The following is a 13,956-nucleotide window of genomic DNA, read 5'->3' on the forward strand; positions in this document are numbered from 1 at the left end:
CGGCCGCCGCGCCCCCAACGGCCACAGCGCCGCCCCAACGGCCGCCGCCAACGGCCCGCGCCGCCGGGGGGCGGGGCCGCCGCGCTCCCCGCTGTGGCGAAGCGAGGCTTGGAGACCGTCTCCTTTGTGGGCAGAAAAACGCTCGCTTCGGGTCATTCCTCTTCTCGTTTCATGCGGTTTCTCCTGAGGAGGTGCCCTGTGAACTGCACGGCAGCCCCTTTCTGCCCCTCAGATCCCCTGCCTCAAGCCACAGCAGGTCACCTTATAGCTCTTTTTCTCCCCAAATTCTCCCCAAAATTCAGCTCCATGACRCCCATCCTCCTTGTTGCACACACCACAGCCACCCCCGGAAAAGAAAACCAGCCCTCAAGCAGAAAAAAATCGCCTTTCAGACATTTTTGTGGCTTCTGGGCCACAGGKGCTTCAGCACCAGGGCTGGTCCTCAGAGACGCTCACCCCATCCTGCACAATCACAATACAAAATTGTTTGTTTTTTAATAGTCAAAAATAGAACCTGTAACAGCCACCACCTTATATAATATACCACTGCAAATATACCTTAAACTATCTCTGTTTTGTCTCATGGAGCAGTGATAGGGACTGAGATGCAGCTGTGCCTATCAAAACAGCCAGAAAGATGCTATTAAATGYGTTTCCTGTGTGTCCAGAGTTAATCCAATGCACTTGCCTGTCCCTGAGCAGGCCCAAGGTAATCGAATGAGGAGGACTAGAAGTAGCCTGAAGTCCAGAGGAGGACTATTACGGTCCAAGATTTAGGTATATTGCACAATACACAAAGTCAATCCCTCAACACACAACTGTGCCCATCAGAAAACACAAATAACACCCCGTGACAGATGGCCTTAGCCTTCCTGACAGGCTTCTAATGTGTGTTTGAACGATAACTCAAACAGCTGCAGAACCTGGCTCCCAAAGAGCRCAAAGCCAACAATAAGGCCAAATTTCAACCGTGCAGGACCCAAAGCAAGTGCTGTTCAGAGCTCCAGAGTATAAGGAGCTTCCTAAAGCAGCACAGCTTCGTATTTAACACTTAATATATAGGCGACTGCTTCAGTCCCTATAGACAGGGGCAAGTAAATCTCTCCCACCCCAAAAACTAGACACAAACTTTTGTGTCAACTACTATGACTTTCTCCACCTCTACAGCAAAGGGGAGCTGGTGTCTTTTAAAGACACTCAAGATACTTCTGCTGTTAGCATTTAGCATAGCAGTTACCTTTCTACCTTAAGAGAGACGGCCTGTTAAGCAGAGTGTATGCAAACACCTTAAATGACTTGTTCAGTTACTGCATTCTGAGTAGTAATTAAATCAATAATCAAATTAGAGAATGGCTGCCATGTTTTGGCATGCAAAGTGCAAGATTCAAATTGACCTAGGTTGTTTGTAAATATGGTCATTACAGCAGAGGAAGAGTTACACAACAAATACTCAAGACATGCAATTTAATTCCCTTGAAAAAGAGTTACAGAGAAGGTACCCTGGSATAGGCTGATTTAAACAAGTTTTATTCAACTGTTTGGGGAAAGGAAATGTATTGATATAAAAAACGTCAAGAAATGAATTGACTTTCTTGAAGTCTGCTAATCCGTCCAGGCACATTTATAAATTCACAAATACTTGGCAAGAGAATTCACACATTTTACTTAACCTGGACTATATTGTATCTTAGAACTGTACAGAAAATTCTGTAGCCAAATTGCAACTAGTCTTACCAAGTTACTAGCTACATTAAACACAAATGTCTTGTGATAATAACCACGATGTACGTTATTTATCTATTGTGATATATTAACCCAGTAGGCCCTGTGCAGTCAGTCATGGATTATATGGTTAATTTAAACAGGTTTGTAGTCAAGCTTGGACTCCAGCTTCTTGGAATCAGCCACTTTTCTAACAGCTTTCATGAAGTCTTCCTGAACTACAAAGTCATGATCAGCACGGATTGCAAACATACCTGCAAAAAATAATTTAGCAGCAAGAATAAGTTAGTGTTACTAGCAGTAACCGTAYAGAGGAGAGAGCAAACTGAAAGTTTCCAAGTGAAGAAGATCAAAATTACAGTCTACACATGTAGATGAGCAAGTGCATACTTTTCTTACCACAATTTATATGTCAGAGTAAACTACAGTGAAGCCACTTTTTGTGCTAGGCATTCCCTAAAAGAAATACACTATGTAGCTAGCTACTTTTTACCCATGCTTGTTCATCAGTTTTCCAATGCAGACAAACCTTAAATGGACAATGAATTTAGAAAGTGGAGAAAAATACTACTCTCTACCCAAGTGCTAGGAGACATGGATGCGCCACAAAAAAACAAAATAAAACAAAAATACCCTAGGTACTACTCTGTCTTGGATCACATGTATCACTATTTCTGGAATAAATCTAGTTTGCACGAGGCAGTCTGACAAATGGTACTGAACTATAGGGCCTTTTTACATGTTACAGGACAGTGCAAAAATCCACATAATTCTGCATGGATCCAGCTTGTGTGACGGGATTAGCAGGCACAATGTCACATGAATGCAGCGCTACTGCTCATATCTGGCAGTCGATAYGTGCAGAATCAGCTGGACTGTTTGCACGCCTAGCTGGTTAAGCAGATTGATTCTTTACATCCACCCTCTAGGGTTATCAACAAGTATCTTATCAAGTTCTGCACAACTGTATAGGTCATATGGAGACTTAGAAAAAAAAAGAAATGAGACTTTTGCCCAAGATTTTCCATCAAACTTCTGGGCATGTCACCATTTCTGCTGTTTATGCTCAACAGTCTAGACATGCATGACATGCTGCAAAATAAGCAACTGTTGTAGTGGTCTAGACAGCAGCAAAATACTAGTATTTCCATGAAGTAAATGCTATTTTGAACTTGAAAAAGGTGTTCTTATAGCCTTGAGGAAAGGAAAGAGAAAAAAAAAACGACAAAAAAGCCACATCGCTGAACAAGCAGTGTTCCAGCAGAACATTCTGGACCTCTGGATTTGTATTTATCAACAGAAATAACAGAGAAACAGTAACAGCTCAAATGTTTGACAWAAATGAAAACCTAGCACATCAAAATTAAGAATTAAGACAATACCTGCTTCAGTACAGACATTTCTCAAGTCTGCTCCATTAAAGCCATCTGAAAGCTTCACAATTGCTTCATAATCTATTCATGAAACACAAACACCAATAAGATATAAAATCATATTTCTGGTGAGTCCAGCTAAAACACGTTAGTGCAAACAGTTATTTCAAGTAATTTGTSAGCCATATTATTCCTTTTATTAACACAAAAACGTAGCTCCGTCAAAAGCTCATAGTATATAATGAGAATCCAAAGATGCTAAATTGCAGCTACAAATATCAACATGAGACGCAAGAAAAATCTACATCAAAACAAAACCCTAATCATCATTTAGGTGCACCAGATTAAAAAATGAAAACTTATCTTCATATGATAACGTGTTTCCTTTCTGCTTCCAAGAAATGCAGCATTTTGCTATATTAAGACATACATATATATATTTACAGAAAGGAGTCTAGGGCTATAATTTCTAGAATATATTTAAAGCTGTGTTTATAAACAAACTCATGTAAATTCAGTTTTTTTCAAGGATCCATATTATTTCTCAATTTGTACTCCACCTATCAGAAGTATGAGAAATGCAATCTTATTTTCCATAAGTTCATATYTTTGAAATCAAAAAATGTCAACATCTACTCCCCATGAAATTTTTCAAAACAATTTACCTTCTCTATGAAAGACCCAAGAAATATGAAATAAAAAATTTGTTGCTGTTGTTTACTTCTGGATTTTAAGAATCTCAAAACATCCAGAGATTAGAAATTCTGCCACTTCATCCCCAGGGAGGGCACGATCTTATAATTAAGCCTCCCCACAGTTGAAAAGCCAGAAAAAATAAGCAAAGGGACTAAGTGCTGTTCAATGATGCAAGGTTGGGTAGGTTTAAAGTCTCTTCAGCACACATTAATTCAGCAGGAGAATCTCATGATGGAATCTGGAGCAGGTCGTTACCTGAGGATTTTAATGCAATTCCCTTCCCTTTCTTGCACCCTACCTTGCAGGGGAATTAAATCATGCTGGATTTCCTTTCAGGATAACCGATTCTAGCAACACAGCCTTCTCACATCACATTCAGGAAGGGAGCATCTCACACCTCAGTATTCTACGTGGTACAAAGGAATAACCCTTGTCTGCTTTCATCGCAGTGCCTCAAAATACAGGGAAAAGGGAGGAAGTCCCTTCCTTTACCTCGAGTTCAGGATTTGCTTTGGAGCTCCTTCTGTGTCTCAGTCTACAAGCTGCTGCACATTTGAGCCAACACGGCTGCCAGGAAAGGCAATCCTCATCCCTCCCCCAGCTCATTCCCATTCCCGGGCCGCCCTCCCTATGGAGCTGCAGCTGTTTCTGCAGACAGATGGCAAACCAGATCAGTTCCACTCCCCGCTTCATGCTGCCCGGCTGCGGGAAGAGCTCGTGTCAGCAGAAGGGAGGGGGGAACACGCGCCTGGGAACAGACAGGCAGGGTCTGGGGATCATTACTAAGAAAAGAGCAGTCAAAATTATTAAAAGGCACATCACAATTACAGCTTGCTCAAGGAAAGCTTTGAAGCCTCACGGTGAAGTTAAGATGACTGGTCAGCTTAGAGGAACACTGTCATTATTCGAACGTTGGCAGTTTTATCTGACAGGAACCACTGCCCCTCAGAGCCCTCTACGCCACTGACTGCCAAGAATCTCCTTGTACTAGGCTTGGTTTTAAATGACAACAAGATTTTCATTATGCCAGCTTCAGGCTTCCAGAAAGTTTCTCGATGGCTTTTTAAACTTTCCTTCCTGATGTCAGACTTATCTAGTCCCRTTTTCTTTCTCCAAAGCTCAAAATAGATACATTAAAAAAAATAAAAAAAGAAAAAAAATCACAGAATTCAGAAGGGCAAGAGGAAAAGCTGTGAGGTCAGGATAAGGTAGGGGTTAGAAGAGCATCAGAATCATTTTAACAACTCACCCTCTTCCCAATTTTACAAATAAATATATCCAGACAGCTTCTTACTTACCTATTTCACCATGTTTAGTTATAGGACCTGCATGGATCTTCAAAATATCCAATCTGGCTTGTTCATTTGGTAGATCAATATCTAGAAAGAATTACAGCTTTATTAAAACCACATAACCACGATTCACAGAAATAATATCCCCTTTCCAGCCCCTGGGAAGAAGTAACTCACGGATTTTTCTATCCAGTCTTCCAGGCCGCAGAAGTGCAGGATCCAGCGTGTCTGGTCTGTTGGTAGCCATGATCATTTTAACTCTGTGCAGAGTATCAAATCCATCCATTTGATTCAATAACTAGTAGAAAACAAGTGTTGGTTCTTAAATCAATACCCCTTARTGAGATCTACTGCACTTCCTTTCTGCATATATATTTTCACCAAGATACAAAAGTGCTACAGGCAAATGAGAAACAATGCTGTAGACCTTCTAATAGAATGCCACAGCTCCCTTATACTGCACAAGCAACATGGGAGGGCTCAGAGAGACATGGAAAGTGCCTTGTCCTGGAAAACCATGTTGAACAAAGCAGAGCTCAAATGTGAAAGACTCGGATAAAACTGCAAGGCAGTGAAGACCGTGCAAGTACTAAAGCAGCCAGTGGTTGCATGACACACTTGGAGTGCATTGCACTAAGGCCAGGACATTCAAATAAGACCTGAAGAACAGCCTCTAGAATACTAATAATACATATGAAGACATTTCATTGTGAGAATTCAAAGCAATTGCTCTTTGATCACAGTGATTCAATTCTGTATGCAGAAGGCATACAGACACATTCTTTTGAGCCGGGCAAGCCGTTTACAAACACAGGCTAGGGAAGTCTCTGATTAGCTTTAGACTTTCTAACCACCATACAGGCTTTTAAAATTATCTTCACAAACCTGAGTTTACCAGAGTATTTAGTAACAAAACAAAAATACAGCACTCCCTCTCCCAGTTTTGAAATACAACCTTGCAGTTTTAACATTTTGGTAAGAAAGTATCTTTGGAACTGAAAGGGACAAGCCCTGCTTTTTCCTCTTGAAAAAAGACAAGGCCCTTCAAATATCTGAAGAAAATGCAGTAAACAGCAGCAAARTCAGCTCAAGCAAGAACAGAAAATGCACAGCATAATTTTAAAGACTTTCAATCAGTCTCCGAGTTGCATTTATAATTGAACTAACAAGTTTTTCAGCTACCTTTCCCAGAAGGATTATCTAGTTCACTYTTAGCTGGACATATAACTCAGGAACAGCTCTAGCATTCCAGATCAAAACATAACATTTTACATGTGGATTATTATTTAACATAGACTGTACTCTGAGTAGTCAAGAGTTCAGACATTCACCTCCATCAGAGTCCTCTGAATTTCTCTATCAGCTGAAGTGCCTTCAGAAAAACGGCGACCACCTGTGACATATCAAAACTTGTAAGTTACCGTAAATTATTTTTGCCTCCTCACGATTCTACATCATAAGATAAATACACAAATGCTTTTTAACCTAGTTAAAAAATCCAAATCACTGCAAACAGGCCTGGTTTAAGCCAGCTCTAACTGCCCCATAAGGAAACTGAATCACCTGGCCCATCTRCTTCTTCTGGACAGACAAACATGCATGCTTTAGCTTTTTTGAGAAGACAGGTTGTAGCTTCACAGCTAATATCAGTGTTCAAAGAAGAGTAAGTATTCTTGAGACCATTAACCTTACCGATGGCATCTATCTCATCCATGAAAATGATACATGGCTGGTGATCTCTGGCGTAATTGAACATCTCTCTGATCAGTCGAGCACTTTCACCGATGTACTTGTCCACTATAGAACTAGACACCACCTTTTGGGAGACAGAAGATAAATGAGTGAAGAAACTGATTCCAAGCAAAACAGCTTTCATTTTAAAATGGTTAAAAAAGACAAGGGTAGAGCTACATTACCTTTAGGAAGTTACAATCAAGCTGGCTAGCAACAGCTCTGGCCAACAGTGTCTTCCCTGTACCTGCACACAGAAGGGATTGAAGCTGTTTGAACTAGTAACTCAATCATTACACATATAACCTTGATTTTTATTTTTTTTTTAGTGCAAGGCTATTACAACAGTTTGAGATATAAAACGGTTACAAATGTGTAACTGCCTAACAATTTCACTTCACAGCCATTTGAAACGTGTCTACGAGGGGCTGAGGTGGGGGAAGAGTTTGTACTGTCAGTTTTAGGTTCCTTTTATATCAGATTCCCTGTGAAATCCACTGAGAAAGAAACATCACTTAGTTGCTCAGACTCCTCTCTGATRTTTTCTCCTGACTTGGGAGACGCTGCCTTGTTAAGCACCTGAATATTCCCCTCAAACCTACCCTCCGAGGGCAGAAACCACTGCTGATGTAAGAGATATCCAAAACACATCACTCACCAGGGGGGCCGTACAGCAAGCAGCCTTTTGGAGGTATAATTCCCACACGCTGGAATAATTCTGGGTTTGTAAGTGGCAATTCTATGACCTGAAAAGAGAGGTGTAAATATAGCTACATTTTTAAAATGGGTGAGCAGCTCTAGGAAGTTCATAGCACAGATGCAGATCTAGTTTCCAGATACCTTTATTCTTATCTATCTGCACAAGAAATTTTGGAAGAGAAACAGTTAAGTAAGAAATGTTGCCAGACTGAGCTAATGGATCAAGGCACAATCCYGTCCTTGTTCTTCAAGATCTCAGCTCTGCTATGGCCTGTTTCTTCCTATGCTTGCTGCTTAGAAGTACATTTTTCCACTAGCCATAATAGAGCCACCCAGAAGGAGCAGATCCTGTGTAAAAATACACCATGGTTTGCTGGTTGTGATTCTTGGTTATGCTCTCCCACCTTACTCCATGGCACTTTTTTAGTCTAAAGGGTCCCACAGCCTTCAAATCCACTTCTTAAATGGGCTCATTCTGCATCTGAATTCTGGTTTCAGCACCAGCAGAGAGAAATTGTAAGCGGTCTGAGAAATTGGTGTTTTGAACAACCCTTCTTTATTATTGTAAGGTGTGTGAACAGCACATGAATGATCCGAGTTATCAACTGTTTGTCCACAGCAGCAGGAGTTAAGTCTTCCAACACCCCCATTCCCAGGCAGGTTTGCACAGCACACGCCCAAACCAACAGAACTACTTYAGCATGAGCACACCAGCACCCTGCAGTCACACTGCAGCTTGCAGCAAAGCAACTAAATAGCTGAAAAAACATCTAAAAAATTCTTCAGAAGTTATCTTCTAGGACAGGAAGACCTAATCTAACCTGGTAAAATACACAAAGCACTAATCYGGCAGTATCTTTAACAGCCTGCCTCATGATAGTTGGGGATAGACATCAATAAAACAATTATTTATGCCCTGAAAAACTTCAWTCATATTTAATACCTCTCTTAGCTCTCTGATTTGTTCTGACAACCCTCCAATCTCAGAATACGAGACATCCCCTGGATCTTCATGAGACATATTATAAACCAGCGGATCCACTTCCCTTGGCAAATATCTGGAATATGAAAATAAAAGCAGATATTTTTCATTCTGCAGGCACATCTACACAGTTATTGCAGTAAATGTTAGCATGAGTATGAATGTGATTTCTCCTCCACCCRCTTTGGAAATAAGACAAATATGCTCTTAAAAAACAGAATAAGTCCTAAACCTGGCAACCTTCTTCAGAATAAATAAAAAAAGCAACAAAAAAAAATTCAACCTCAAACATTCTGTGATTCTGTGAAAAACAAAACAAAAAAGAAAACAGGTGAAAAAGAAACAAAAGCCTGAAAGCTGCTAAATATGCTGACTTTTAACTGATAATTATTACTAAAAATGCAACCAATTTCTTCTTTTTAAATAAGATATACTAACTTCATAAAGCTTCCTTCAAAATACTTGTCCTTGCTTAGGCACTGTTTTGGAGACAGTATTTATCAAAATATTACTGATTATTCAAATATTTCTGCTAACAGCCACAAGGCAGAAACTTACCTCATAATGGTCAGAGTGGTCATATCCAGAGCAACTCTYGTTCCAGGCTTCAGCTTGCTTTTGTCCAGCTAGTCACAAAGATATTTCTATCAGAAGTGGCCTCAAAAGCACTGGTTTTAGCCAAGATGTGTACTGTAGCTTGCACATTTTCCTCAATCACATGAGATGAGAAACAAGGCTGTCACATTACATCCCAAGCAGCTAGTCTAGTAAACACTGTATGAGCTTCACCATCATTATTGGGAACAGTAACTGGGGAAAATTCCTACGTTTCTAGCATAATTTCCTACTGCTGACATTCAGATTAGCAAGRGATGCATTCTCTCCTCTGCTCTATATAGGAGAGAAGCAGCTGACTGAGAGCACGATCTAAGCAATCTTCCTCTAAGGACATATGGAACAGCCTATCCACTAAGCCTGAAATTGCCACCCTTCTACTCAATAGCCTTTTCATTTCTGAGCTATCAGAAAAGGGTGAATAGAAATTCACAACCTATTTTCTCAAGCCTTTCATCATTTGTACATTTTTCACASAGCCAGTTATATCTGACTTCAAAGTCAACTGTTTCAGCTGGAATGTTATTCTTTTCATATCAGTCATTACTCCTTACCTGAGATGCTCTATGTATTTCTCTCTCCTTTTCTCTTTTCTTTGTCTGACTGCTCCCTTCCTAGGAGACTTTTAAGCAAGGTTCCACATTAGGAGTCCTACTCCAGGGCTCTGTGATACCTTCTGCCACTATCTGCTGGGATTAAAACTACAAATTCCTGTCTCTTACCTTAAGAAACACGGTTTCTTAAAGAAACCTGGTTTCCAGCTGGGTAGGGAATTAATTTTGTTTTCAATTTAACACCATCTCCCCTTTCTCAGCAGACCCACACAGCATAAGGACTTTGCTCAGTAACTAGTTAGGTTAAGCTGACAAACACAATATCTGACTTGATATTTTACCATTTTGTAAAACAATCGCAGATACGTTTTTGAATGTGCACTATCAAAATTAAGATTTCATTTTATTTTTTAAGATCCAAGTGTTTCTATTCCAGAAAAAAAATTGAAAGCACTTGCTACAGTTTCAAACCCATGCAAGCATGGGCACTGATCTCTCTTCCAACGGAGAACCTCAGCACTACCTCATCAGGCCTCAAAAAACTATCTCATCTGTTCTGCTGAAAGAAAAGTCTGAACTCTGAACACTAACTTACTTGTGCGTTAAAGCAAATAAAAAAATGCTGCCTTTGCTRTCTCCTTAGAGCACCAACACATGTTTCTTTCCTGTTGCTGCTAGTCTCTATTCAGAGAACACTTTATATTTCATACACTTTTTTTTTCTTCACATCCATTTGTCAAAGTTGGGGATGAATGTATTAAAACTTAACTAGAGATTTACTTTTCCTCCCCTAGAGGCTCTAAAGCTGTGGAAAGCTTTAATTATATATTGTGGTTCCTACTTAACAGCAGGACAAAACAGTTTTGGTAAGAAGTAGCCGATTTAAGGAGTGATAATTACAATAAAAGGGTAGTGATAATTACAATAAAAGGGTCACATTAAATGGTCAATTAACCAACAAGCCACATTTATAATATATCCCTTGTACTTTTATATTTATTTTTGCATATGTATACCTATAAAAAAATCTCTAAGCTGGTTCTTGCTAGTTATATCAGTAAATGAATTATTTGTTAAGCAAAGCTCTATGAAGTGTCCCATTCCTATGGAATTTGATGGAGGTAAAAAGATGTCTTGTGGACTAAAAGCACTAACTTTTTCCTAAACTTATTAAAGACAACAAAGAAACTTCACAAATCTSTATAGAACAGGGGCCTTAACTTCCAGAATTTTGAATTCAACTAGAGAACAAATTATTAGAAAAAAAATACACAGCTACATAAAGTGTAAAGTTTTGCACTACAACATTCAATGAAGAGAAAATCACAACAGCAGTGGAGGCTTTAGACAGATTGAAGTCATGACAAACAATTTTCAAACAGAAAGAAGGACAGAAACAAGGAGCTTCAACTTGATGGAAAGGATAAACACAGGCAGGGTCGTGGATTGTTTTATCTTTACTAAGAAGGCATGGCACTACCAATTAGGAAAGGGGAAACAGATATCAGCAGAACACAGATGAACACATCAGAAAATACCAGAACCCATTAACTACACTAGGAGCATGGTTGATCAAGAAGCAACATTAACACATAAATTTATGAGTATTCACATAAATCAGCTACCTGACGACGACAGCCGACCACATATCTCGGTCCATTTGTAGCCTTCACAATGACTAAAGAGAGAAGATTAAGAAAAAATATTTTTTTACTTAATGCTTTGAATCCAAATCTTTAACCAAGTTTTTACTGCAAAAGTTTATTTTTAAAATGTTAAATAACATAAYTGTCCAATGTACTTACATTTCTCTTCTGTTAGCTGTTTAAGAACTTCACCAACAATCTGCAAAAGAGTAAATTAAGTCTTAGAATACAGGTAGGCTACAGCTACAAAAGAAAATTAACACAATTAACCACACAATGCACAATTAACAGTTATCTTCCATATTCTTTCTCCTTCTTCCCTTTATCTACCTRGACTTTCATTTCTTTAATGATTCTCTTTTAACCAGGACAGAGTAAACCTCTGCATGTCTGTCTGTGTCTGACAATGACACCTGTCTCTGTTAGCTGCACTATCCTCGCTTTTTCTTTCCATTATCAAACACACTTTAGGGCGGCCGTTTCCCCTCGATGTCACCATCACCACCTCCACGTGGAGCCGCAGCCTCATTTCCCTCACGTACCTGCCCGACGCTCTGCAGCGCCTTGAGATCGTTTTCTGATTTTTCATATTGCTTGGTGAGTTCCTTCAGCTGCTCCCTCACTAGGAAAATAGGAGAAACACAGGATTTTGGTCACTTGGGATCCCAGGGGGGCCTGGTTTCAGTCCCTGTGCCAGCTGAGGCAGGATGGGGCTGCCTGTGGGCCCGACCTGCCGCTCAGGTCTCCTGCATCCCCTCAGCACAAGGGCCTCTCTATCAGCATGACTCTAGGGAAAGGGCTAAAAAGGGTCACGGGGGATTGAGGACGCCCACATTCACRGGGGGCTCTGGGTGGCGCTTCCAATCGGAGCTAAGCCCGTTTGGGGAGAATAAAMYACAGCGAAGCGGCAATAAACGGCASAGGAGGGAACAGGGGGCACGGGAGGGAGAGAGAACTGGGGGCGGCGGTTATGGGGGATCCGCTCGGCGTGRGGCAAGGCCGCGGGGAAGTCTCCATAGGGCTTGGGAGAGCGCAGCGGACTGGACCGGACCGGACCGGGCCGGGCCTTTCCCGGCTCCCGCCTCCGAGCGGGGCCCTGGCGGGGAGGCCCCGCGGCGCGGGGCCGGGCCCTCCCAGGCCCATGACGAAGCGCGAGGCGCCGGGGCGGGGAGCGCGGTGGGGCGAGCGGCGGCGCGGCTGGGCGCGGGCCGCGGCGGCCCCGCGGCGGCGCTCACACTCCTTGAGGCGCCCGTCGATCTCCTTGTGCTCCAGCAGCTTCTTGCGGTAGTCCTGGAGCGCCTTGTCCCGCGGGTCCGCCATGATGAGCAGCCGCCGCTCATAGGGAATGCCGGGAAGGGCCATGGCCGCGGGGGCGGGGCCGGGCGCCCGCCCCGCCCCGTGCCCGCCTCCCGCGCCCCGCCCCTGCGCCGCAGCGCCCCCTGCTGCCGCGGAGGGGGGAGCGGCGCGGGGGCACTGCGCATGCGCGCGGGCGTCCTACTGAGGGGAACGGACGGAGCCGCGCGTACGAGCGGGGGGCGGGGGGGAAGCCGGCGCGGCGCATGCGCACGAGGAGAACGTGCCGCCGCCGCGCATGCGCACAGGGGAGCGCCGCCATTTTTATGGAGGGACGTGTAGCATCTAAGGGCTGTTCTGCGGGTGGGGAACCCCCGAATCCCCCCGGAATGTCCCCAAAATGCCCCCAAAATGCCCCGTTCAACCCCCAGGAGTCTGTCAAGGCGCTTCGAGGCGGCGAAGGCTGTTCCCAGACAGAGGCCGCACTGGCGGGCAGGGCTCTGTGGCTGCTGGCACCGTGCAAGCAGCTCTAGGCCAGGCCTCGCTGCCCTCGCTCCCGGCTGCGCTCGGGCCTCAGTCAGGCCGTGAGCCCCAGGCTGTGTCTCTCCGCAGCTGTTATTTGCATATTGAAAGGCTGTTTTCTCCATTTTGGGGGGTTATTTGGGAGCTCTGATGTGGTCACAGCAGGAGCTGAGGCTGTGTTACATACAGTGAAGCTGCGCACACTCCCTTGGGGGAATTGGCCGTGTTTTCATTTTAATGCTGACCAGGATGAAGGTGCAGAGCATGGCCATGCTGAGTGGTTTGTGGCACAGGTGAAAAACAATCAAAGTGCCTCTTGCATGGCTGAAGTAGGCACAAAAGCAGTGTGCATTTCTGAGGAAACTGGATAGTCCACTGGAGGGAAAAAGGGGAAAAGAAGAAAAAAAAAAGGAGTAATGCTGTTGGACATAAGCATGGGAGTCCAGTTTCTCATGTCTCCATGCTATGCACCCTCAGCTGCGCTCCGAGAGCTGCTCCAGAGCCCAGGCAGGGGAGCCCCCCAAGGGGAGGAAGCACCATTCCCACCATCATTCCCTTGTCACCAGCTTCTCCTTGTCCCGGGCACGGATCCGCCTGCCGCTGCGTTCTGTGCCCATGGAGAACACGTGGGTGCTGGAAGGAAAGGAGCAGCTCTGGCTGAAGCTTCCCTTTGGGCACAGAGAAAAATGTGATGGAGCAGAGCTCGACTTTGTGCTGAGGTGACAGCGAAACCCTGTGTGTGTGAATGAGCGTGGGGGGTGAGTGACGCAACGCACTGCGCTCGTGTGACASAAGTACTAATAGGTTTTACTGRTATGGACACTGGTTTAA

The 13,956-nt window shown here is 43.2% G+C and overlaps 1 protein-coding gene across 1 annotated transcript; it reads right to left on the reverse strand.

Annotated features, from left to right (window-relative positions):
• Nucleotides 1-1,573: 1,573 nt before the first annotated feature.
• Nucleotides 1,574-12,672, reverse strand: PSMC6 (proteasome 26S subunit, ATPase 6). Its single transcript, XM_026051517.1, has 14 exons — nt 12,546-12,672; nt 11,853-11,932; nt 11,470-11,509; nt 11,290-11,342; nt 9,054-9,121; nt 8,457-8,571; nt 7,473-7,560; nt 7,000-7,061; nt 6,776-6,899; nt 6,415-6,476; nt 5,261-5,381; nt 5,090-5,170; nt 3,105-3,176; nt 1,574-1,976 (listed from the first exon to the last, which is right to left on the reverse strand). Exons 1-14 carry the CDS (start codon nt 12,670-12,672, stop codon nt 1,858-1,860), a joined length of 1,212 nt encoding a protein of 403 aa, XP_025907302.1. The 3' UTR covers nt 1,574-1,857.
• Nucleotides 12,673-13,956: the final 1,284 nt, after the last annotated feature.

This window comes from Nothoprocta perdicaria, unplaced genomic scaffold, assembly GCF_003342845.1.
Source record: "Nothoprocta perdicaria isolate Ctin4 unplaced genomic scaffold, notPer1 scaffold_76, whole genome shotgun sequence".
Taxonomy (NCBI): Eukaryota; Metazoa; Chordata; class Aves; order Tinamiformes; family Tinamidae; genus Nothoprocta; species Nothoprocta perdicaria.